Source organism: Gymnoscopelus braueri, assembly GCF_963280865.1.
Source record: "Gymnoscopelus braueri genome assembly, chromosome: 21".
Classification (NCBI taxonomy): Eukaryota; Metazoa; Chordata; class Actinopteri; order Myctophiformes; family Myctophidae; genus Gymnoscopelus; species Gymnoscopelus braueri.
Genome location: NC_137623.1, coordinates 39,322,146 through 39,349,828, shown reverse-complemented (window position 1 = coordinate 39,349,828; position 27,683 = coordinate 39,322,146). Strand labels below are relative to the sequence as shown.

Here is a 27,683-nt window from a genome sequence, read left to right as displayed (position 1 = left end):
TGGCTGCGCATCTGTCTCTCCCCACTGACTCAGCCACCACAAGGCACACTACCAGTGTTGCCAAGTCTACTACTTATTATAAGCAACGTTGGGCTTGTTTTTAAAGTTGCTGCTAAATATTGGAAGTTGCGGGTTGCATTTTTTGGGGCTTGTTTTGTTTCTAACGTGGAGTTACTTATTTGGATTTGCTGCAGTTTAACCACTTTAACCCTATATACACCGGCTATTTGAAAACTCTCTATAGAAAAATCTGGGATTGTTTTTGAAACATTTTACAACACAAATCTTGGCACAATATTTTTTCAGATGAAGGTGCGTTTAAAAAAAGTAAATTGGGGTCGTTGACATAAACGTTTGAGAACCACTGGTTTAATTAAAGGGGTACTTCACTCTCGCCGGGGGACACATTTAAAAAAAATTATTAAAAATAAATGAAAAAAGTTATGGAAAATTCATGGCCCCCTCACACATTAGTAGGACACTGCGTGTCGTGAGGGGGCCATGAATTTTCCATAACTTTTTTCATTTATTTTTAATATTTTTTTTAAATGTGTCCCCGGCCCGAGAGTGAAGTACCCCTTTAACAACATTAGACAATTAAAGGGGTAGTTCACCCCCAAAATAACTTTTGATTACTGACCATCTGGAGCCTTGAATTCATAGATATTTTTTTGTTTTTGTCACATTCCTAAGCCAATAATTTGATTATAATAAATGTGTCCCCATTGATTCCGGTAGGAGACACAAATGCATTTGTGTCTCCTGCCGGAATCAATGGGGCTAAATTTATTATAATCAAATAATAAAGGAAGGAATGCGACAAAAACAAATAAATATCCATGAATTCAAGGCTCCATGGGGTGAGTAATCAATAGAAAAAAAGTTATTTGGGGGGTGAACTACCCCTTTAAAGCTCTGGGCTTGTTTTCATTGCTTGTTTCTCTCGCACAATCTGGCAACACTGCACACTACCACCGCCACAGACAAGTTGAGAGAGAGAGAGAGAGAGAGAAACAGAGAAAAACAGAGAGAGAAACAGAGAGAGAAACATACAGACAGACAGATGGAGAGAGAGGGGCATAGAGCGAGCAAGTGAAACACACAGAGAGAGAGAGAGAGAGAGAGAGAGAGAGAGAGAGAGAGAGAGAGAGAGAGAGAGAGAGAGAGAGAGAGAGAGAGAGAGAGAGAGAGAGAGAGAGAGAGATCCAGCCAGTGTGTAACCGTAGTAGTGTGACAGTGGACTAACAACCGAGAGAAAAAAAGCCACGATGGATGCGTTACCGTGTTGCCTCGCGCTGCTCGCGCTCTTATTCGGAACGAGCATACATGAAACTAACGGTAAGAGAAAGAAGAACCTTCCATGTTTGTTTGTGCCATTCTGTTCTGTGGTTTGTACTGTGTGTGAAGTTAAAAAGCAGCGGTTCGAGCCCCTCCTCTCCTCTCCTCCTCTTTGTTTCATTCCTCTCTCTCCAGGCACACAAACCCTGTCTCTCTCTCTCTCAAAGATGGCGCAGGTCGGTCGCTGTCCGGGTCCGCCGAGCCGTGCGTTATAGCAGTGGGTTCTCGAACGTTTTAATTTCAAGGACCACCCCCCATAACTCTGACAGTGTACAAATGGACCCGTACGGGTCCATTTGGTTCCATTTTGTACACTCTCGGACTTACAGACCCTGTAAGGGTCCATTTGGAACCAAATTAACCCAGAGAGTCTCTGGACCCCACTTTTAGGACCACTGCGTTACAGGACAGGAACTCCTGTCTGAAGCAACTAGCAGTCAGAGCAACAAAACAAGAAAAAAAGAGGGCTTGAAAAAACACCTCGAAGGTCCCGTGTGGCCAACGGGGCAAGTGGGGCTGTTGTCATGGCCATTTGGACTTTTTTTTGGGGAGTTTGGAGGAGTCAAACACATCCAACACCCCTCCCTCCCTCTTGAGTAAATCAAAGTTTTAGTCAGCACCCTGCTGCTGTTTGCTTTGAGTTATTCATTAATTTACCTCTCAGTTTGAACCCCTTTCTTGGACGGGAATGGAAGTCACACACCGACTTGCCCTCCGGGGCTGAATGTTTCTCATTCTTTCATAGTCTTCCTGTCTGTGTCCGGGGCTCTAGCCTCTCTACCCGTTATTTAAACCGAGCCCTTTTCAACTATTTCCTGTCTTGGGGCTGCTGCTGCTGCTGTGCACGAAACTAGTGTACTTCTGCAAAAAAAAACGTCAGCTGAGCTGAACAAGTTTTCCCCCACTGGTTGAATTTGATTATTTTCTCTTCTTTCTGCCCCCTCACCAATTCTTGTGGCGTGACTGTGAAGTGGCCCAGTGTGTCTGTCTGTCTGACTGTCTGTCTGTCAGTTCTCCATGCAAGCTGTTAAAAACACATTCTTCTTATAGTCTAAACAGCCTTCTCGGTGGGGTCGGTTATTTTCCGTACTACAGCTCCATGGCTGTAGCACGCTGCCCCGTGCTGCTCGCTGGCTAGTACTAGTACCAGGGCTAGCTTATTTCCTAGCGCCCGTTACTTTTAAACCCAGCTAAACTGATGTTTGATATTTAATTTGCAAACCCCTGGCTGCCTCATGTGGTTGTTTAATAACACACACACACACACACACACACACACACACACACACACACACACACACACACACACACACACACACTGGAAGGAAGCTGTTCTTGACACATTGGCCAGCTGCAAACACAGAACTGTACTCGTTGGCAAAAATGAATGATTTGATTTTATGCTCATCATTTATTTGCACGTGTGTCCAATGTCCATGCGTGTCCTCATGTCCATCCCCTCGTGTTTGCAGTGATTTGACGTTCTCCACACGGTAGCCCCTAAGGGAAGCTGTGGTCTTTCTTTGTCTCGGGCTGCAGGCAGCATGTGATGTGGTTGTGCGAGGAAAAAAAAGACAGCGACCCCCCCCCGCCCCCCTTTTTAAACCATGAAATAATAAGCCCCGGTTTATACTATCTGATAATGTATGGTCTGTCTTCTGTTGGTTTGTGTGGGGGATTGCTTCGTTTGTGTGTTATGTGTCGAACACTGCCTTTTTTTTTAAATCTAAGCATCCTTTAGTGCTGCTGCACATGAGGAGAGGAGAGGTGTGGTGTGATGTACAGATATCTACCATGCTTGTCTATGCACACACACACACACACACACACAGCCCTGTGTCCTCACGTAAACCATCCCTGTGCTAACGCCTCTAAATTATTTGTTGTTGGCTCTGGGGCAAGGCAGATCATTGTTATTATTATTATTATGTCCAGCAGTAGGGTTTTTGTGTTCGTGGTATGGTGTGGGTTTGTGGTATGGTATGAGTAGCATTAATGTTTTATGTTTACATCAGAAAGAGAACCGGTACCATTAATGTGGCAAAAAAAAACTGTACACGTTTGTGCATTGCGCTTTTGCATGCGTGATTGCGTGTGTGTTTGATTGGTACACATAAGAATCTCATTGTGAGACGGAGCAAGCTTGAAGTGAATATGCTGGTTAAAGGTTCAATTCCGACACCTCCACAGTGGGACAGTTGTGATTGGACATTCGCACGGACACCTTTACAGTCACCACACACACTCACACACACTGAGACTGTGAGCTACGGCTTGGTAAATAAGGAAATGAGGGTTTTCATTTTTCATCGTGGGCTGCTATTATAATGTAATACCATGCTGATAATTCTTCTGTGCTGATTTATGGGTATTGCTTCATTTTCTCATTCAGCCTAGTTGGCTTTGGTGGAACTGCTATCATTGAAGTTTGGGGTCTGAGGTTATCAGCGCCATATAGTAATACCACCTACAGTATAACAACATGGTAACACTTACATGAGCACTTATTTTCATTCTGGGGATATAGCAAAGAAAATATTCAGACATTCCACTTCGTTCAGACGCAGGTGCGTTGGACGGTGACAAATGAAGCAATCATGAACAAAAATCTTGCACTCTGCTCTTGCTCAGCAGCATTAGTTTTTTTCAAATTGACATGACGTTTCGGTCCCTCTGGACCTTCATCAAGAGAGTCTTACACCATTGATACCAACATCATCTTATATATACACCCCTTCTATGTTCACAGGTGTGAGACTATCACACTCCTCTGTAGGAGTGTCTCTCAGACAGCGATTGTCTGTGGACTGTGTGTGACTAATCACCCTAACCAGACAATTCCAAACATGGACATGATTACGTGACATCATGACCTACAGACCCAATGTCAACACAACCGCATAGTATACATTTACATTATTTACAGAAATGCACAACTAAGAAATGTGAACATCGGCTTTGCAGCTTTCATAAATCATTCCAACGTGTGCATAGTGTACAAAGTGTATCTTAGATGCACCACCTTGATACTTCATTTAAATTTCCATTCTGGGGATATACCTGATATACTGCAGCTAGAATTGGCATTTATGTTGTCGCTTTATACCTTAAAGCTTTAAATATTAAAAATGTGCTTGCTTTTGCATTGCTTACTTATTCTTAGTTTGTAGATCTGCGTCCCTCCAATGCAATGTGATACATTTTAGGGTTTTCTGTTTTCTCCTTTCTTCAAACTGCAGCAACACAACGCCAACAAAACTAATACATGTTGAATTTCATCTTGAGGAATTTACAGCTAAGCACAATGACATACAGGAAAATGACCGTAGCGACAAATTTAAAAGTGCTGCGTGATCAGTTCAGTCAGTTGTGACGTGAATTTTTAATTAATAAGGTGTTTTGTTATACATTGCCTAAGTGTGATTTACATTGCAATTGGAATTGTTCTGAATCGGATAAATCAACACGTTAATGTTCAGCGTGACGTTAATTGAATCATCATTTAGAAATGAGATCACATACGCACAAATTGAAATGTTATGATTCGTGCAGCACTAGCCCTTAGCCTAATGTTGTTTTTTTGTGCTTATATATGTTTAACTTGTCAATGGCAATCTCGACTAAGTTGTCACCATAACACTTCTAGAAAGCATACCGAAATCAGTAATCAATCAGGGTCATTGTCTCTGAGCTGCATACTGTATATTGTATAAGTCACCACTAGTCACCTAGGTTTTAGGCAGAAATGCTCAGCTGATGCTGTGTGAGGGTAATGTGTGTCTTCTAGCTAAACTCAGCCTATTGCCTAGTCTCCCTCGCTGTCTTAAATCTCATTCTTCCGTCCTCCTGAGTCTTTCACTTCCTGCCGTCCCCCTAGGCCTTGTAAATTTGTCCATTTTAGATGAGCAGGCTGTATAAAGGATGTGCAGCTTAGTACCCTACAGAGGTGTAAGAAAATACACCAGAGTATTGTGATATTGTGTCATATATACAGTTATAAGTTTCCATGTGTTCATGGCTTCATTTTTTTTTGCGTTTAAACTAGTCTGACCGCTAGTAACAGTGTTGTATCTTCAGACATTTGATTCTTACATAGTCGAGTGCAACAGAGCCATAGTAATATTTCTGACCATGCTCAAGTCACTATGACTCAGACATAACCATATAAGGAGATCCCAATACAGGTTGTTATGCCCAAATATGGAGTGTGTTGTCTAACCTCAATGTGTCGTCATGTCATGGCATCTGATGCAAACAAATAAGTCAGCTCCATATATGTATATATATATATATACATATGTACCCATATATGGAGCTGACTTATTTGTTTGCTGTTTTGCTGTTTTTTGTGAGAAGAAAAAAAGCAGGAAATCAAAGAAAGACAACAAGGTGTCTACATATTTACACATAGCAGATCCATCCGAACATTATATACACAAGGTATTAGTAATAAGGTCTATGAGCATAGCAGCTGGTATATACTATTCATAATATAGACATTAAGGTGTAAGAAGGGTATCAGTGCGTTATGCATGAGATTAAGGTGCAGAGTGTCAAGTTTAACCACATAGTCCACAAAAAGTTGCTTTTACTGGTATAATCCACAGGTAGGTCTATGAGGAAAGCAAAACTCCAAGGCCAGCCTCATGACATGCGGTGGTCATGCCTTGTTGGTAATCTGGCCCTTGATACTACGGTAGGCTGCCTTGCCCGGCCGCGGTCGTTGTAGGGGTTTGTGGCTGGGCTGGTGCCTGTCATTGATGATGCGTTGAGCTCCAGGAACTTGTACAGTTCCTGGAGCGAGTGGAGCTCCCCTCCCAATATGCGTTCTGCTGACCGCACCACCTGCTGTAGGTTTTTATTTTCTCGGGCAGTGCAGTTTCGATACCAGGCTGTAACACAGCCTGACAGGACACTTTCAATGGAGCTGTTATAGTACAATCTGAAGATGCGGGGGCTAACTCCGGCGAATCCAGTATAGTTGCTGCTCGGCCTTTTTCCTCATGTGCGTGGTGTGTATCCCACTTGAGATCCTCCTCTGTGTGTACTCCTAGGAACTTGAACTCGCTGACCCTTTCCACTGCAGCTCCATTGACACGTTCCACCAAAAAGTTGGTGGATCAGTTTTGACGGTATGCAAACTGACTCAGGTCAAGGCAGGTAGTGTGGAGCAGATGTATTCTCTCACCAGCTTCTCAAAGCGTGAGAGTGACAGGTCTCCAGTTATTCTGACAGATGTCACCTTGGATTTCTTGGTGATGGACACAATGGTGGACATTTTGAAGCCTGCTGGGACCGCAGCCTGGAAGACTAGCTTGCTAGAATGTTAATTTTGTATAAAGTGTACTACATTTTTTCAAACCTGTGCCTCAAGTCCTGTCATGTACGGCTGATTTTCATAATAGAGAGAGTGGAGATTTGTATCCTTGCATTCCGGCTTCAATCCATACGTGGGCTGCCATTCACTGCATGGCTAAAGCTAAGGAAGCACTTCGCAGAGGTCCTATTTTCCTCTCCAGGGACAAACTGGCTTACTCAATACATCACTCAATGTCTCTGCAAAAAGATTTGCACCGCTCTCTGCTTAATGGAGGGCATCTGTCACCAGGGTACTCGTTTTAAATGAACATATAGCCTAGGCCAGTGGTTCTCAACCTGGGGGTCGCCAAATAATTTGGAGGGGCTCACCAGATACCTTTCTGAATGTGCAAAAAATATAATATTTTTAAAGAAATAAAATATATATATATTTTAATTAAAACAACGTTCATCATTTTCTGTTTTCTTGGTTAATATTTCAGTAAAAGCACAATCAAGAATATTTAATTAGTAGGCAACATTTTTCAGAGGGGAGAGAGAGAGAGAGAGAGAGCGAGTGTGTGCGTGCGTGTGTGTGCACGCACAGCAAGGCTACATAGGCATTCAAGACCAGTCTCTTAAGCAGAGAAGGAAATTGCTTTATTTCTCCCAAGCCTGCATTTAAATGTGTCAAGTAAGTTTGTTGTTCCTGCAGCTGAAAGGCACCTGCGGAATCTTTCAAGTCATGAAACACCCCTATGTCCATCTGAGCGGCCATTTTGGTTTCTTTCCTTCATACTAGGAAATACCTGTGTGGCGTTTGTTTTTCCGCTGCTGTGCTTTGGTCAGTGTTGTAATGAGGGGGCTGGGGGTGGTAGGGGGGTGAAGGAATGTTAGGCATGTGGTTGATCCTGGACAGCCTGTTGTCCCAGACCAAGGAAGCACAACTAATTTGAGTAGTTGTTGCTGTGCCAGTATGGCCACTAGGATTCATAGGCACTGATGCATTTATGAACCCCCCCCTCTCCGCAGTCCGCACTCCCCAGGGCTTCATAATTATGGAGGGGTGTGTGTGTGTGTGTGTGTGTATTATTGTTGGGTTTGGGGTCAGTTGAACACGTTTTTGCTGTGGATCGTTGCTTTGAAAGATTCCACATGCGGGTAAAGAAAAGACACCACACACGTGATTGGTTAATTAATTCCTGTCAGACTTGCGTTGCTCTGAATTAAAGCCGTGAGGTGCATTATCAGGAATGCTGAGATGATTTGTCAGGCTCACAAATGTTGGTAAGGCCCCCTGGGAAATGTCTCATTGTAGGGCTGTCACGATTATGAAATTTTACTTGACGATTAATTGTCACATAAATAATTGCGATTGACGATTTAATTGTGTTTTTGTCGTTTAACCCATTAAGACCTGAGGCCGATTCTACGAATGTCTTCTAAATCCCAACAGTATTTTGAAAAAACGCATGTTTCTATATCAGTGGTGCTCAAACTTTTTCATGTCAATGACCCCCAAAATTATATGTATTTGGCTGCCGACCCCCATCTCAAAATATTTTGTTCCAGGGACCCCCCAGAAGCAAAGATTTTAGTTAAAAATGTTAAATGTTAAAAACAATATATATTAAAAGATTTGCACACATTTTCATAATTTTCCAAAAATGCCAGATCTACAAGCTCATAGCGCAGCACTTGGTGCCGCGCTATGAGCTTGTATATCTGCTATTTTTTAATAGCCAAAGTGTAAAATAATGCTTTTTAGCTCAAATCAAAAAGTGACACAGATGCGTTCCATGTCTTAATGGGTTAACACTAGAACATACTGTTTGAATACATTTTTTATTTCTGTTTGGCTTTTAGGCTCAGTGCAGATATGACAAAATAACTTAAATGTACAAAGAAATTGACTGACATATTTAATAACTACGATTATCTCAAACAACTTTGATTAGGCGATCATGTCATTATTTTGACAGGCCTAGTGCTGTGCTACAGTTCCCGTATTACTCCCCACTAACTTGTGTGGGGTGCATTTCTGTATTTTCGGCCGACCACTCTCGCTCCCCTTTCTGAAGTGCTTCAGAGTAACAGCATATCATTATGTATTTAAGTGCATGCTACTTGGCTGCAAACTCAGTAAACTATTGGTGAAAATGGTTCTGCAGTTAGTGTTAATGTCTGTACACACCGGGGGTGTTTATTTTGTGTGTACCAGTACTGTAACATTACTTGTTAGTCAACATTTATTTTGTCCTATTTTCTTGATGCTAAAACATCAATGTGGTATTTGTGATTTCGCAAGTTGGTGTTTATTTCAATTTTGAATATTGAATTAACATTAGAAAGAACACGTCTGATTTAAGTTTTGCTGGTGTCAAGAGGCTGAGTGAAAAAATAATGTAAGAATTTGTAATGCATTTATTGTCAGAGCTCAGAACCTTTTTTTACTGAAGTTTGAGAGGGTTGAAAAAGTGCACTCGGTAGAGTTGGTATTGAAAACTTTGCTTGGTTTCACACCAAGGGACCTGATACACTCCAAATAAACCCAAATCTCAGTTGTCAGAGTTGGCACATACAGCGATCCACTTGAGAATCACACCTTTTACAGCAATTTAGCATTGGCCTGCTTTTCAACACTTATTTTCCAGGCGATAAGGCTCCAATCATTTTCCTGCTTTTCTGTCCAGCGATTGGGGCACCTCCTTCTGGCTGGGCCCCGCTCTCGCTGTGCATTTGGCAAAGGTTGGGTTAGACATTACTGACCCAGAGTGGTTTATGCTGTTCTCTGCAGACCTCAAACCAAGAATCTACTGATAACCCCCACTCTCCCTGTGCACAGCTAATTGGTGCTGGAAGGACCACAGTGGTGAAAAGTTGACTGTCTGTCGACTTCATGACCAGGAGTTTAGAGCGACAGCCAAGGGGAGTGCAGAACCCGTGTTGCATGCAGGCCTGCTCCTAAAATAATCTCCTGTTGTACACCAAGTAGCTAGATAGCTAGCATGCATTCTGGTGCAGTGCCATTGTGACACATTGTGTACAAATTAAATTGTGTAATCTAATTTGGTTACACAAATATCTATTTGTCACTCTATTATCTTCCGCTCTCTCTCTCTCTGCTTTTTTCCCTGGTGCAGCTGGGGGCATCAGACAGCAAATTCAGTTCAGGGAGGCATTCATCCAATGCTATCTTAAAAACTAAATAACATTCGCCCCAATTTACTACCCTCATGTGTACTGTGGTCCCTGTCATTGTCACCCCCCAGTGTTTGTCCTTTAGAAGGTGTTTTTTTCAACCTTTTCAGGCTGTGACCCCCCAAAATAATCATATTTGAACTGGGGACCCCCACCCCGATAAGCACTTGGAATTGTAGGAGTAGAGGCATTACATTTTGTTTGACTCTGTTCCACAGATAAATATTGTGTAAATAGTCCATCTGCAAGTTCACACCGCCTCGCAGCGCAAGGCGTTGTGAGCTTGTAGATTGGCCATTTTCACAAATTTTCCCTTTTTCTTAAATTTGACAATTTGGCCAATGTTTGACCAATTTTTATAGTCTTTATAGCGAATGGAGGATTGCATAATCTCCTCTAAATACCATCCCCGGCCAACCAGTAGGCCACATTCCCCTGTCGTTCTCCAACCACAAGGTCCCGGCCGAGGTGGAGGCGATGATGTTGCCTCAGAGCTTGGACTCTGTGGGGGTGGGAAAGCATTTACCTTATCTGATGTATCTTTGACAGAACTTGTAAACATTGCTTGTATACTCAGCTTGTCGCACATAACTGTGTCTCGCTGTTTAAATGTTAAAATGCAATGTGCAGAGGGTTATAACTACTGAATTCTTATAAGATGGGAAGCTGCCAAATTTACAAGTGGCAATCTTTTTGCATTTCGAGCTGAATGCACAGTGCATGGCTACATTTTTTTTCGCATTGAACACTGAAACAATGAATATAGATTTTACTTCAGTTTGGTTTCTTTATTTGCTTCATAATCAGAAATTGCACAGGGCAGATATGACAAATAACTTAATATACAAAGACATTACTGATACATTTAATACTTTTATACTTTAAAAAAAAATTAAGTTAGCAGAAATGGCAGATCTACAATCTTACAACACATCACGAAAGCTATTTTATTGGAAAATGTTTGAAATTAATTGAATGTTTGTGTGTGTGTGGGGGGGGGGGTAATAATTGGGGGGGGGGTAATACTTGTGACAGGCCTAGCCTTATTGCATTTACCCCCTAAATAACTACACTATTATAAGGTAAGATTTTACAATTCCCAAGCTTAACTTAAAAAAAAACAAAAAAAACGTAACTTAAATTTATTGTTAGGTTTCTGAGCCTTTGTGACTCTACCTCTAACTTATCCCTGCCCCCATTCTCTCACCAAACTATGTACAGGTTGTTTTTAAAAACCACTTTAACAACGCTATGGCAACCAGTGTGTGGATGAGCAGGTTGTGTCTCATTATTGGAAAGCGAAAGTGAGCACAGCTACATAGTTTTAAAGTACACCAGCTTCACCTTTTTTATATCTGGAGGATTTTGAGGCAACACATCAAGTAAACTGTAGCCATGTGAATCAAGGGTTCCCTAGCCATGTGGCCCATAGTCAGGAGCGTATCTCCCGTTTCTGTAGCGTGAGGCAGCTTGATGTTCAAGCACACCCTGGACATGACGCCAGTATGTTGCAGGGACTTACCCCCAATCCACCCCTTGATGCCTCGTGCCAAGCAGGGAAGGCAGTGGGTTCCATTTTTACAGTGTTTTGTATGATTTGGACTGGGATTGAACCCCGACTTCCCAGTCTCAGGATGGACACTATAACCACTAGTCCTCTGAGCTGGTCTTACACATCGACTGGTTAAGCAGGAATGCACTGTACTCCCTTAATATTCTATGATCCCGAATGGATCCCGCACCTATAACTTATTGAGGTGTGTGACGGTTCCCTGTAGTGGGCCTATGTGTAGTTTTCTATATGTATTTCACCTTGATGTTTCACTTAGGTTATGTGGTTATGACTATGAGTTCAGTTGTGCATTTGCTTCGGCCTTCTAATTTTGTGTTTCTCATTGGTTCCTAGGACTTGGGGAGCAGTGTGTGATGACAATCAGGCTAATTGGGGAGCACTTGGGCCTGAGTGCTCACGCCCCTTTAAAAAGCCTGCTCCCCAGTCCTTTGGCAGATGCTTGATTTTTGCACCTCACCCACATGCACTCCTTCCAACTCATGCATACACGCATTACGCATACACCGTACTGATTTCCACACGTCATCTGTTAATTCCTAGTTTGTTTATTTGGTTTAGATAATTTAATAAATACTAATTTACTTTTTGAACTGCGTCTCCCCTGTTTTTTTATTGTGCGCTCCGGTACCCCTAGGCCAGGGTCATAACTGGCTGAGAGTGTGGCCATTGATTGTTGTAAATGTGTTGGCACGTTTCAATGGATTAAAATCTAATCAGCGGGTGACATGGCAGCATCTTTGTGCTGTGTGTGCATGTCCGAACGCGAAGAAGACCACCCCCCACCCACCCTACTCAAAAGCATGGATTGGTGATGTCGATCGTGCAGGTGTAGCCTGTCAAACAGCATTATCTGAGTATTTGAGTGACACTTTCTACACTACACACATGCACCATGTCAGTACCTTGTGTGTGTGCTCCCAAAGGTGCATCATCCCCCACACACATGCCCCCCCCCATATATGCACACACGCATCAGACACACCACCTCCAGGTAGACTATACAGTATGACTATTATAAAAGTGATTGATTTATAATAGTCTGAGTGACAGCAGTGGATTGGATTGTGTTAACTTGTAGCCTCAGGCTGTGATTATATGCTCCAGTTTCAGGCACAACTACACGCTCCTCTAAGGACTGCAAACGCAGGATTATGGTTATCTGCAGATGTGCATGGGCTTGTTCTTTAGACTTTATTTAGACTAGAAAGTCTAAATAAGGACGGGAATCGTCAAATCAGGAAAATTGCAATGACGTGCTTGACACACAAGCATCACGTCAGCTACCCTCATGCGCCGTAGTATTTCAGTTCAGAATAGCATAGAATCGTGATAATTTCACTTCAGTAATGTTTGATGGTGGAAGGAAGAAGAAGAAGCAGGTGGGCAGAGATGAAAAGCAGTTATGACTGAGAGAAACGGCATCATTATCTCAGGGTTTCTCAGGGTCCAGCCATGTCTTGATTCTGTTGTAGGTTTAGTTTGATCTGTAGGGAGAGCGTTTGAAAAGATTTACATACAAATGAAAGACACTATACACAGAGGCCACATCACGTGTGTCTTGGGGGGTGAGGGGAATGCGCGTGTGGCAGCCTGGCAGGTGGAATTTCAAACCCTGGTTATGGGGGAATGGGGAGTTGAAAAGCAAGCTGTGGCATTCTAATGATGCATGCATGCATTGAAAAAAATTTCAACAAAAAGCTAGGGTGGATATTAGCTGTACTCTGGTAGAAGCAACCATTTTACAAATGCACATATTGCACAGTCTTAATTTTGACAGATAATTCTGATTTAGTCTTAGTCTAAAGGTCCTTACACACCGGGGCGAATTCTTCATGCGAATAAATATGTTTCTTTTTTAAACCTTAAAGTCAATGCAAGCGTCCACATCAGTTTCGCGAAGCGAAAAAGCGTCTTTTAATTATTCGGAACGAGTCCGAATTTTGCGTATATTCGCATATTCGCCGGTGTGTAAGGACCTTTATGCTTTGGAATAACACACCATTTAGTTTTAGTCCCATATTAGTCATCTGAAATTGTTTAGTCTAGTCTTAGTTGACTAAATATCAAAATCTTAGTCTTGGTCAATAAAATTAACACTGATATAGCATATGTCATATAACTTTTAGTTTACATCTCTATTCATTTGTGGAAGCAAAGAGTAGTTAACTAATAAATACGCTCATTCGCCAAGACTAATTGTTGTGTTCTATGTGCAGATGAGCCACCCACCAAGTCACACTCCATATTAAAACCTGCCAGGCCAAGAGATTAGGATGTTTTGTTTGGAAGGAGGTCCACATCTGTCACATCTATTTATTTGCATGTTTCTGTGCGTGTATGTCAGCTCTGCTGCAACACACACTGATGGCCGGGTGTGTGTCAGCAGCCGGTGTGTGTGTGCAGTTGTATGGTTGTGGTTTTGTGTGTGTTTGTGCAGACTCGCGAGTGCATTTCCCAGTGAGGAACATTTGTGCATCTGCCAGTCTGTGTAGGGATGTGTGTGTGTGTGTGTGTGAGAGATATAACAGCTGCTGTGATCTTATCGCTCTGCCTTCTTTTATCAACACACTGCATATTCATAAGACATGTCCCATGTTCCTATTCTCGCTCTCGCTCACCCCCCCCAATATTCTCACTCTATCTGATTCAAAATTATTGAATTATAAAATGTAGAATAGTGTGTGCTTAGATTAAATGCCTAAATCAATTTTAGGTATTGGCTAGAAGGGTCCAAATGCGATCCACTTAAAGACCAGAGAGACTTTAAGCATTCATGAAAATGACTCTGGGGCACGATATGGAAACTGCATGTACAGCTAAAGCTAGCCAATCACAAAAATCCCTTTATTCCCTTTATGCTCCAAGTGTTTGATAGCTTGTTTCAAGTTCAGCTCATTCAACTCGTCTTTACCTGCGCGTCACAGAGAAAGCAGTTCAAGACGTGCAGGACCTACACACTCACCTCATTGAAAATTAATTACTCGACGTGTTAAAAGACTTCAATGCAGCAAGCAGCTGAGCTTACCAAAGCCTTCCATATGAAAAGCTTTACTGTTTACAGTTCAGATTAAAAACGGCAATAAAGAGCAATAATAAAGTTTATACCAACAGCAAGAAGTCGCTGACGTAGCTGCCTTTACTCCAGTGTTACTTTTTTAAGTGCCCCCCAGTAGATGGTATAATACAACATGCATTGTACCAAATGTTCCTACCTATGTACAGTATATAATATATTCCAATACTGCAGTGGAGAAATTCAGATGTTAGTGACTTGGTGTAAAATAACATTGATTGCAAATCTTGCATTTATACCATTGTATAGCTATGTATTGAGGTAAAATGTAATGAGATGACGTTTTTTCCATATGATGATTTGTGCATCCCGTGCATGTGCACTGTGCACGTCATAATTCCCTCTCCAGTACTTAAAAACCAAGACCAAGATTATTCCTGTGAAATGTGCAGTGATATTTTGGCATGAGCTGTGGGAAACCTGTGGGAAACCTAAAAGCTGGCTCTTATTTTTTTGTTGCTTTGTGATGCAAAACCTATTTAGGTGTGACCATCTGTGTGAGGTCTCCATCAGGGGTTGAGGTCATGTGTGGGTGGGTGTTCAGGCTTCTGTGCTCACACCAGTCACCAGTGTGAAGTGTGTATTGCACAATATTTCGGTATTATTGGCTTAGAAAACAAGTGTTGGGGGAAATGAATGCAGGCTTCTGCGGGTGTTGTGGAATCGTAACATTGATTCTCAACACGTTCTCTCGGCTGCAGAAGCTGCACATCTTTCATCCTGAAGCTTGTGAATTGCAGACAGTGTTTAATGCCGAGCACATAGCCAGGTATGTCTATATATTCATGGCGCTGTGCTCTCCCGGTCCGAGAGAGGATGTCAAGGACAGATGAGTCTTGTTGTTGTTGTTGCTCTCGTCCCCGTCCCAGTAAACTATCGGCTTCAGGGATCGGTTTGGTTTTATATCACAACTCTGAGCTTTGGCTCACAGGCCCAACAATGGGAGGGGGTGTGCATGCAGGCCAGCAGGCCTTGTTAGTAGTGTGGCCGGGAGGGGGAGGTTCTTCTGGGCCCCCACATATGCATGCGCGCACACACACACACACACACACACACACACACACACACACACACACACACACACACACTCAGCGCACATCTCAGCGCACACAGAGCGTACATCTGTTAGGGACAAAGGACTAGGCATATTGGAGAGGGCTAAAGGGAGGGTGGGGTGGGGGGGAGGCTGTGACCTATGGAAATGACTCTGGGAGCTGACAGGTCCTGCTGAATAAGGGGAAACACAGACACACATAGACACACACACAACACAATGATTTAAGTAAAAGTGTGGGGGCAGGGAAACATGTGGCCAGTAGAATACAGATCTGTACGCAGCGTGTTTATGAGTTAATGTAAATGGTGAATGTTGCATTAATATAGCGTTTTGTCTCCAAAGTGCATTACAATTAGCATTTTTCATCCTCTCATTCACACACATTCCAGTCACGATGCATGACGTGACAACCCTGGGACTTTCCCCAGCATTTGGAACCAAGGAACTGTTGACGCCGTTCCACAAAAGTGGAGACAAATTCGACCCCAATAACTACAGAGGGATTTGTGTAAACATCAATTTCGGAAAACTCCTCTGCTTGATAATTAATCAGAGAATCCTACATTTCCTCACAGAGAAGAATGTCCTTGGCCAATACAGACCATATTTTTAATCATTTTAAACATTAAAACATTTTCAAAAATAGCAGAAATAGCTAAACTCAACGCATTGATTATTATTATCTTTTTGCATGGATTTCCTTCGCCATATGCCTTGGTGGATTGTGGCAGAGTGAACGTATAGCGGGTTCAATCACTTGGCTTAAAATCCTCACTTCTGTTTACGATTTGGAGACGGGGAAAAAATACTTTTAGGAGGTTTTGAAATGGTCGGTTCCTCCTTCAAAGTCCTCCACTGTGACCTGAAATAACCGCCCCGTCTCTTACAGTAAAGAGTCCTTAGGCCTGTCACAGTTATTACATAATCCTCTTAACGCAATAATTTGAGCTAGAGGCAATTATTTTGCTGAATGATTAGAATTGTTTCCATTTATCTTTATAAATACATACAGGATGTAATTAACAGAAATGTCATAATTGTCATTATTATTTCCACGTTGTCCACACTGTTAATCACTTTCAACCAGGGCTCCCCATTTATGTTCCAATGTTGTTTATGTTCCAAAAACACAATTAAATCATTAATTGCAATAACAATTCATTGTCAACTAAAATGTCATGATCGTGACAGCCCCTAAGCGTCACCCCATTGGATGTAATGAGTTTATTATACTACAAGTTCACAGGTAATGTGAGTTGCCTTAACCTTTATTATTATTGTTTCATCCATTAAGACCTGGAATGCATTTATGTCACTTTTTGATTTGAGCTAAAAAAAGCATTATTTTACACTTTGGCTATTCAAAAATAGCAGATCTACAAGCTCATAGCGTGGCACCGAGTGCCGAGCTACGAGCTTGTAGATCTGCTATTTTTGAAAAATCGTGAAAATGTGTGCAACTCTTTGAATATATATTGTTATAAGCAAACATTTTTAACTCAAATCTTTGCTTCTGGGGGTCCCTGGAACAACATATTTTGAGATGGGGGGTCGGCGGCCAAATCATATCATTTTGGGGGTCCTTGAGATGAAAAAGTTTGAGCACCACTGATATAGAAACATAGGTTTTTTCAGAATACTGTTGGGATTTAGAAGACATTTGTAGAATCGGCTTCAGGTCTTAATGGGTTAAATGGTTATCCTAGACTGAGTGTTTGCCCACAGGTTAGAGGTGTCAAGTGTCATGTACTATTTGGGTGACTTTCCAGGAACCGGGTCGCTGTCGCTAGGACTGCCACGATGATATAATGTTAGATGCAGAGGCCAGGTGGTTATACAATGGTGGTGTTTACCATACTTGTATTGTCTAGCAAATGTATTCAGGTCCTACGTACGATGTACGACTTTGTTGAAATAGTTTAGCATTCTATTCAAAAACCAAATGATCAAATGTAATTTGCCAAGTAGTTGTACGGTATATGCACTTTTATGCAGTGTCCCAATGCAACAGTCCCCAACTTTTTTTGCCCCCCGTTGGAAGTACCCCTTCCAATATTTTCAATATATTAGATTGATATTAGATTGTTCATATTCTATTCCTGTTGCTGCCTTCCAAAGTTTGCAGGCACTAGGTACTAGGCAACCTGGCCTGGCAGAGACCTGTTCTCCAAGGAGCACACTTTTCTAGTTTACTGTCTGTTTACGTGCCTGTACTTAACTTTCTTGCCCGCATATGAAAGCTGAAAAGCCTTCAGAGAGAGAGAGAGAAGTGGCACCACATGCATCACCCCATTCAAGTCCCTCCCTGCTGCTGCTATCTGTAGCATCAGAACGGCAGCCAGTGAAAAGATGATTGAAACTTAATGATAGGAGATGAGGGTCCTGATAGCCCATGCCGTTTTCAGTATTTCACGGCTACATTTTGAGGGAAAAGGCAAATTTCCAGACGCAAACAAACACACCAGCATGTGGATGATTGGATAATGGAGTGGTCACTTATGTACACGTTTCAGCGAACTTAACCATGGTTTACCCCATTTGGATTTCACGTGAGAATGAGAATTTTCTATTTTTTGTCGGAATTAAGTCATTTAGCTGAATCAACTATTTAGATGTGCAAGGGTGGTTTATACTTAGTTGCGTGCTGATTTATACTAAGTTCACAATGTGTTGCGTTGTGAGCTTGTAGAGCTGTTTAATTTTAGACTAGGTGACTAGACGGTTACAAAATCATTGTTTAGCCGCCAGTGAAAATAGTCGCGTACATCCCTAATGCTAAATGAATCAAGGCGTATTTGGCTTGTAGATGAATCCAAGTTAATTCAGGGCCATCTCACGTTTTGTCCACTCACCTGACATTGCCCGGCTGCTTGTTTGCTATGACTCAGAATAAGTAATGAATTAATTATTAGCCGGTAAGAGAAGAAGGTTGAGGCCCCTGGGGGTGGGGGGGGGAAACTCTTGTTTTGACTGCAGTGAGTCGAGTGCCAAGTAGGCCACCTGCATACGAAGCTGGATCGCCATTGGCAATATGCTGGGATGGCAGTGAGAATCTGCCTGTGGCTCAGTCTGTTCCACCACATGTATATAAACATGTACTGGTGAAAGAATGTAAGAATAAATGGCTTAACCATTTGGCGAAAATAGCAGATCTTCCAGCTCACTGTGAGTTTCTAGATTGGCTATGTTTATTGCTATGTTTGTTTCTTCCCCACCAAAAATGTTTAGTAAACGGCTGAATGTGTATTGTACTGGCTTGGGCAACAAGTTGACGACATTGAATAGCAACAAGCACTAATGCTTTGTTCTCTCTCTGCAGCATTTTTCTCTCTGTCTCTGCTGCTCTCTCCTTTTCATCAAATACTCTGCTGCTACTGCTGCTGCTGCTGCTGCTGCTGGACACTGTTGAATGCAGGATAATTCACTTACTGCCTCAGATGTTTCTCCTGGTATGTGTGTGTGTGTGTGTGTGTGTGTGTGTGCGGGTACTGTGGGATAATTCACTTACTACCTCAGATGTTTCTTCTGTGTTGTGTGTGTGTGTGTGTGACAGTGTGTATCTGTGGGCAACTGTATGGTCTGTGGGCGGGGTGGTGGTGGTGGGGGGCTTGTAATCCAATTGCTATTGATTTGTGAAATGTGACGCCATTGTTTTGTGCCATTCTTCTGCTTCCCCGTCCTCCTTTGCCATGCATCAATGTATTAGATTAAACTTGATCCTCTCTTTTCATTTGGAGCCTCTCCTGGGGGCTGCCCTGCTCCCCCTTCCACCACTTAACCCATTAAGACCTGGAACGCATCTGTGTCACTTTAGATTTCTTTGGCTATTAAAAAATAGCAGATCTACAAGCTCATAGCGCGGCACCGAGTGCCGCACTACGAGCTTGTAGATCTGCTATTTTTGAAAAATCTTGAAAACATTTTTTTGTGATTTTTTTTTTTTTTTTCAAAAAACTGTTAGGATTTAGAAAACATTTTTAAGAATCGCTTCAGGTCTTAAAGGGTTAAAAGCCCAGCAATCTGTCTCTCCCCCCCCACCCCCCCATCCGCTCTCATCCTAACCCTGTTAAAATCGTGGCCTATTTAGTCTTAATCAGATTGCGTTTTATGGAATCGGGTTGGTCTGGAGGCACTACAGAACTCAGTGACTGCAAATTACATGGCTCTTAGAGATTCCAACGGCACAGAGGAAGTGAATGCAGCCCCATTTCCAGCATCTGTTAAGAGTGTTTTCACGGTCCATTCTTTTCAGCACCAAGACCCGAGTCCCGCATCACGTCTCACTGATATCGATTCATGTTCTCTTTTCAGAGAAACATCTTTTCATTGGTTGCAGCAGTTCTGATGCTGCAGATGGCAGCAGGGCCTTGAAAAGGGGGGGCTAGGCAAGTGAATGTGGTGCCATTTCTCCCTGAAGGGTTTTTAGCTTGCCGGCCGCCAGTGTCCTTCGTATCTCTCTAAAGCAGTGGTTCTCAAACTTTCGTGTCAAGGACCCCTAAATTGATATGTAGTTGGTCGTGGACCCCCATCTGAAAATGTTTTGTGCCAGGAACCCCCCACCCCCCCCCCCAGAAGAGAAAATGTGTGTTAAAATAATTCTAAATTATTCAAACCCTTTCAAGATTTTTCAAAATTTGAAAAGCGTGGCACAAAGTGACGTGCTGTGAGCTTGTATATCTGCTATCTTTAAATAGCCATGTTAACACATTTTGCTGGGGACCCCCTGGAACCCCTCCAAGGACCCCTGGGGAACCCACTTAGATTTTTTTTTTATTAATGTGTATATATATATATTTATTTTTATTTCCTCTTACTTGCAGTTGCTTTGAATGCACTGTAAATTGTAAAAAAAAAACAAGTTTTGTTCTACTACATTTAATCAGAGGCCACTCAACTAATTATAACTAGGTTCTGTTGATAGGCTTTTTAAGTCTTTACATTGAGTACAGACAAAGAGACAAAGAGACAAGTCTGGTCAGCATTGCAGAAAACCCTTTTACTTAATGTTATTCCAAACGTGGGGTTCAGAAACTGCACTGCAGTTTCCTCCTATAGGCCTTCCTACACTCATTTCTTTGGCCCCCTCTCCTCCACTCGCCGTTTACTGAATTGCTCAGTGCTCAGCTGTTGTGTGTTGCACATGGAGAAGCCTATACCGTCTCCTCTTTTGGTGGATAGGAGTGTGTGCTGGATATGGATATGGTTGTGATCCTATAAAAGTATATATTTTAATCTTTGTTATATAGCCTAGACACTTGTGGCATGTTGGGTAAGACTACTAGATGCTCCATTCTTAACGGTGCATATTGAACATTTACTACTGAGAAATAAATATGTAATTGAGACAGAATGAAAGAGATTTTTGGAGGGAATGCGGGCCGGGCATCACTGGGTGGATCTGAGACGGTTTCATCCCACGATAATGGCACACCATTAAAATATTCCACTAGCGTAGGTTGCTACCACGGCACTGTAACAGGCGAAGCACGTTTCAATCGGAATTATTATGCACGGCAGGCAGGTAGCTAGCTCGGGTAAGGATATATTGGGAATGACTCCTCACAAAGGAGTTGGACGTGGAAATATAACCAGTGCTCTCTTGCAAAAAGGATGCATGTATTAGCCGAGGGGTGTGATAATTGTGATTTTAATCAACTCTGAAAATGGGATCAAGAACGTAATATGGAAGGGATCCAACCCAGGATGTTACCGTCATAGAGTTGACGCAGTGTCCGGTCAATTACTGGCATGCCCCTTGTGTGGCATTGACAGTGTTCCGCTGTACCCTGCAGTGGTGGAAGAAGTACTGAGATGTTATACTTACAATTACTTACTTTTAATACCACAATGTAGAAATACTCTGTAAGTAAAAGTCCTGTATTAAAAAGGTACTCGAGTACAAGTACAAAAGTGTTTGCATCAAAACATACTTAAAGTACACAAAGTAAAAGTACTCATTATGCAGAATGTCCCATTCCACAAGTTTTGTGTACAAATCTTTGGAAAATATCAGCTACTGTATATGAAAATAGCCGATCTACAAGCTCACATGGCGACGTGTTGTGAGCTAGATCGGCTATTTTCATATAGCTGATGTGTATATATATAGGGCTGAGGTGGTTAATGCATGTTTTAATTCAAATCTACAAAGTAACTAGTAACTCCAGTTTTCAAATAATTGTAGTAGAGTAAAAGTACAATATTGTCCTCTGAGATGTAGTGGAGTTGAAATAAAAGTATTGAAAATTGGGCTATGCTCAAGTAAAGTAGAAATGCCTCGAAACTGTACTTAAGTACGGTACTTTGAGTTAATGTACTTAGTTACATTCCACCACTGGTACCCACTGGAATTCAAGCTGCTATATTTGCCTTCCTCCTTTAAAACAAACCACATGGCTTGTCTTCAGTGCGTATTTCCAGTATTGATCCTCTCTCGGCATCAACACAATCGGTTTCCAGATCACTGCTAAATCGTCCCTGCTGGAAACCTATTAAAAGGTTCCAAAGTTTGGTTGATTTGGGGTCAGTGTTTGTTCCACCAAGCCGAGCAGAAAGAAGGCTGGCGGGCCTAAACTGTCTGCTTTTAATTCAGTAGTACTGTGTGGATTGAGACAAAGGAGAACACAGAGATTGATGATAGATAGAGACCATCATTGATCCCTGTGGGGAAATGCAGGTGTTGTATCAGCAACTGGGAGTAAGCATTAAACACAGAATAGGTACAGGTTAGCGTAGAGAGATAATAATAATGATAACATCTAAATGAAATTACATTTGTTTTGCTTAACAAGGTTGCTTAACAGACTTATAATAGATTTGTGCTCATGACTGTTAATTCGGTTATTTTATGTATTTATTAATTTGTTTATTTAGTTACAGCTTGCCCTGCGTTGCCCTCCCAAACGTGAGTGTGTGTGTGTGTGTGTGTTCTGTGTTGTGTGTGTGCAGGTTCGCTCACTCAGTTAACTCATTCAGTACCAGACTTATTTCTGTCTGTGTGGTCCCAGTGCCAGGATTTTGGATGAAAACAAGCCTGAGCTTTTACCAAAAAAAGAACGTTGTGTTAAGAGTTGTCATTTAATTCAAATCAGTGGTGCACATGCATCGATTGTCTAACTCAGTGGTTCTCAACCAGTGGTCCGGGGACCACCAGTGGTCCTTGAGGGGGTAACAGGTGGTCCCCAGCTTAATGATGGAGAGTTGGTAACCAAATAGATCTTTAACTCTTGAGAGCGTAAAATGAAAGCAAATGGACCCTTACCGGTCTATTTGCTTTCATTTTGCACTCTGAAGAGTTAAAATAATGTTAAACATCTGCATTACTCAATTAAAAATTGTTATTTTGATCAACATTTGCCTTTTATCTCTCCTACATGGTACCACATCAACACAGCATGGAATTGTGGACAAAATCGTATCCAATGATAACAAAATATTCTAAGTTTTGGGTCTGAGAGACAAAAAAATCTGATCAAACAGTGGTCCGTGGCTCAAATGCCGAATAAATAATGGACCTTGATATGAAAAAGGTTAAAAACCACTGGTCTAACTTGTTGAATTCAGCTGAAAACGTATATCGGTGTTTGTGATTAGCAGCACTGTGGTTTCATATGCAAGCTTGTCAACACAACGACACAGTACAACTCTGGACTATTGATGGACGGTTGGATGCTTCTCGTCACAAAGCTTACATTTTTCACCAGGGTTGGGATCCGGAACCGGATCCAACATCAAGGAACCGTAATTGGTTCCATCACATTTGGAACCGTTTATTGGAACTGGTTTTATCACACTGTCAGAGCTGGTAATGTGTTGACTTCCTCTCTGCTATACAATTACAATACCGGTGGTTCTCAGACTTTCTTTTATTTCAAGGACCACCATAACTCAGGGTTACAGACCTGTAATTGTCCATTTGGAACCCCCTGCAGGAATCATTAAATGGAACCGTTAAGGAATCGGACCTTTAAGAGGGAATCGTTAAGGAACCGGAATCGTTAAAATCCGAAGATCCCCCCCAAGTACATTTCACTGTCTTTTCATGACATTTTTCGTAATGCTGCACGGTCTGACAATAATGGATGCCCGAATCCTCAGGGCAAGTTAAAATAACCGGGAGCTTGTAGATCGATGCAACACGTTGTGAACTTGTAGATCTGCTATTTTCAATATTTACGAAGATTTTTTTAAACGTTTTGACTATAATGACTTGCCCAAAATAGTGATTGATTTTCAATTGATCATTTTATGTATTATTGTTTTTGCTCAGTGTCTCTGTGGCTACTAGCCAGGCAGTTGTCAGGAATAATAGACATGTAGCCTATTTGTTCAAGGTTGCTACAACAGGAGGATAAGTGGCTGTTTAGTTTATCAAACCAAGTGACCTTTCTTTCCTCAGATTAATATTTTGACATTCTTATGCTTTATTTCAGATAGGGCAGTATAGAGTAATAATTTATTAAGCACCTTTCGAAACAATGTTACAAAGTGCTGTACACAATATAATTAAAAGATTAAGATTAAAAAAGTTAAAAGCAGGGTATAATAACACAATATTGCAATAATACAATACAACAAGGATTAAAGCAAAACATTAACCTGTACAAGTGAGTCAGGTAAAAACTTAATGAGAGAAAATGCTTTGTCTCATGAATGAAGCCAAGGGCAGAGAGAGAGGAGAGGCCTACACGGCAAGACGGGGGTCAAATTACTTTATAATTAATTATTGTACATTACACTCTGCCTGGGTTGTGCTTCAGGATGAAAACACGTTCATTACTAATGAACACATCACCGGCAACAAGTTCTATTATTAAAGGTAGGGTAAGTGATTCTCTTTTGTTGAAACAAGTGCTAAATAGCTCTATATTCTGATCAGTAACAGGAGTCTCCATGACTCTCCAGTTCTTTGTTAAACCGAAAATGCATGTTCAGTTCGGGATACCGATTTTTATCCAATCAGGATAGAGAACTCAGACAGGATACAGATTAAACAAGTGACATTGGAAGTGATGACACAAAGAAATGCGCAGACAAAATCGGAACTGGAACACTATAAAAATGAAGCTGATAAATTGGGTACTCTCTCCTGATTGGCTGAAATGTTGCCACCTACCTGAAAATGTATTTAATGTTTATTAAAGAGCTGGAGGGACAGGAAGACCCTAGTTTTAACCAAAACATATCACGTACCCTACCTTTAGTCTGACAATTCTGTGCTCACTCAAAGTCTTGCTTAATAGTAAATAGTTCTCCTTGCAGTAGAAACCCTTGAGCGGAAAAAAAGTAATATTGAAAACCATTTGAAACTGTAGAAAAGTTCAACTCGGGAGTGTTCCTTTTAGATTAACTTTCATTCTGAGGTTGTTTTTTTTTGTTGTCTACTCTGTACTAGTGTGCCTTTTTAGATTCTTCTACTCAACAAGGCCAGATGTGCCTCAAAATCCACATCAGCTGTCAGCTGGCTCCGCTTTACTGGCCGGCCCGGTCCCGTTTGATCCTCCAAAAAAACAGTGAAGTTTCCCTCTCGTCAGTGCACACTCGCGGGCCCCGGGGGCCTCTCCCCAACACCTCCCATCTGCCGCTCCATTAATTAGGACGGGGAAAGAGTGAGTGAGCGAGCGGGGCGTGGATCCGAACCCGCCGAAATGATTAGCGTTAGCGCGGCTCTTCTCTTCATAGCCAGTATTAGCCACCGCTCAGACAGCTGAACGGGGGAATGTGTCTGAATGAAGCTGTCGGGGGACGGAGAGACAGCTGGGAAGGGAGGGGGTCAGCCGAGGACAACTCTTGACTCCAAAATGATTTCAGTTTGTTTGAAATTCCGAAACCTCACTGCTTGAGGCCAGAGCCTGCCTGACGTACCCCCTCAGTCTCCACTCATACACACATACTCCCCCCACCCCCTCAACACTCAGGAAAAAAAGGAGTTGTGCGTTTCCCTATACATCTTTACAGTTGTTTTAATTCATTTAGACCTGAGGCTGATTCTACAAATGCACACTTTGAAGCTAATTTTTTTTTTCAAAAATGGCAGATGTACAAGCCCACAGCGCGAAGTGTACAAGCCCGCAGCGCGAAGTGATGCGCTGTGAGCTTGTATATCTGCTATTTTGGAATAGCCAAAGCAAAAATCTAAAATGACACGGATGCTTTCTCGTTTTTAATGGGTTGATTTGGTCCGCCGTCCTTTGCGGTATTTGTCACTGTATATTCGCATATACGACAAACTGAGGTATCTAAAATTGAACCCATCCTAAGTATCCAGAGCTACGGGGGGCAGCAGTTAGGGGTTAAGTGTCTTGCTCAGGGACACCTCGACACGTTGCCGGGGTCTCGAACCATGGGACCTACTGCTTCAGTTCCCAGGCTACGGCCAACCCCCAACAAACAGTTGTGTGGTATCAATCAGTATACTCGTCAGTTGATTGACATCGTGAAAATCGGACACAATTCATTTGGAGCTCTATTGGCGCGCACACACACACACACACACACACACACACACACACACACACACACACACACACACACACACACACACACACACACACACACACACACACACACACACACACACACACACACACACACACACACACTTTAAATGGCAAATATCGACTTCTGCCCTCCCCGATCTCCTCGCTCATTCGTTCTTGCTTTTTCGTGTTTCTGCATCTCCCCCTCCATTGTTATGAAGAGAGAGAGAGAGAGAGAGAGAGAGAGAGAGAGAAGGGGGAAGGAAGGACGGACGGACAAGTGCAGTGGGAGATATAATTAGGGAGCAGGGAGAAGAGGAGAGCGATGGGCTGGGGGATGGATTTTGAGGGGGGCGTTTGGCCGGCTGCGCATTGTTGGCCCGTTGCCTTGTTACGGCATGTGGGCGTGAAATTATGGTGTTTAATGGATTAGACTAGAGCACTGTTGTTTCCCAAACAGTGGGTCGGGATCCATGTTTTTTTTTAATATTAAATATTATATATATATATATATATATATATATATATATATATATATATATATATATATATATATATATATATATATATATATATATATATATATATATATATATATATATATATATATATATATATATATATATATATATATATATATATATATATATATATATATATATATATATATATGTCACAGTACGTTTGGAGAACCAGTACGATTGAAGACAGAGCGCTCGTTTTTAGGCACGGGGCTCCTTCGGGGCGAGGCGGGGCTTTTCGAGACAGGGTTTATTAGCGAGGCTCGCGAGGAGGAGGAGGAGGACGGCGCTGCGAGGCGGGGGGTTATTACGCGAGGCTCGCGAGGAAGAGGAGCCTCCTCCTCCTCCTCGCGTAATAACCCGTCCCGTCCTCTCCTTCTCTCCTTCTCCTCCTCCGAGGAGGAGGAGAAGGAGAGCGCGGAGAGGCGGGGCTTTGATGCGCCGACGGAGACCTGTCTTTTGTTGTTCCCCCCCACATAGCAACCAGGAAGCTACGCTAGGGGAACCATAATATCTATGAGGGGAACGCTGAACACGCGTTCACACGCACGGCGCGCCGACTTAGTGGAGCTTGAGGCCGAGGAAGCGCGCCCTCGCGCCTCCAGGCGCGAGTGCCCGCGGTGACCGGCCGACGCTCCACTAGTCGACTCAGCGCCGTTTGATTTGTAAACCGATAGGGACAGAATAGTTCTTTTCATGGATCACTGTGTGTGTGTGTGTGTGTGTGTGTGTGTGTGTGTGTGTGTGTGTGTGTGTGTGTGTGTGTGTGTCAGGGAGAAAGTAAAACAAAAGCCAGAACACAATAAAAGTATCTAAACAGTCCTGCTTTCAATAAACCAAAAAAAGCATGAGCGCGAGCGCGCGTGTGTGTGTGTGTGTGACTGTGTGTGTGACTGTGTGTGTGTGTGTGTGGCCATATATGTTTGTGCACAAGCCTGGCTTGTGGCTCCCTCTAGTGCTGGGTGGGTGGTAAAAACGAGCGCGCTTTCTTCAATCGTACTGGTTCTCCAATCATACTGTAACATATATATATATATATATATATATATATATATATATATATATATATATATATATATATATATATATATATATATATATATATTCTAAATATTAAAACAATTATATTAATCACAACTTTTCA

The 27,683-nt window shown here is 42.1% G+C and overlaps 1 protein-coding gene across 2 annotated transcripts in view; it reads left to right on the top strand.

The window, feature by feature from the left end:
- The first annotated feature begins 1,024 nt into the window (after window positions 1-1,024).
- The window catches only part of tgfbr1b (transforming growth factor, beta receptor 1 b), an 89,041-nt gene continuing 62,382 nt past the window's right edge, over window positions 1,025-27,683 (top strand). For both annotated transcript variants that reach the window (XR_013932362.1, XM_080417712.1), the window contains exon 1: window positions 1,025-1,338. Coding sequence is in view for 1 of the 2 variants with exons in the window: in XM_080417712.1 (XP_080273838.1) it covers window positions 1,269-1,338 (70 nt within the window). In the remaining variant the exon portion in view is untranslated. The remainder of the gene's footprint in view (window positions 1,339-27,683) is intronic.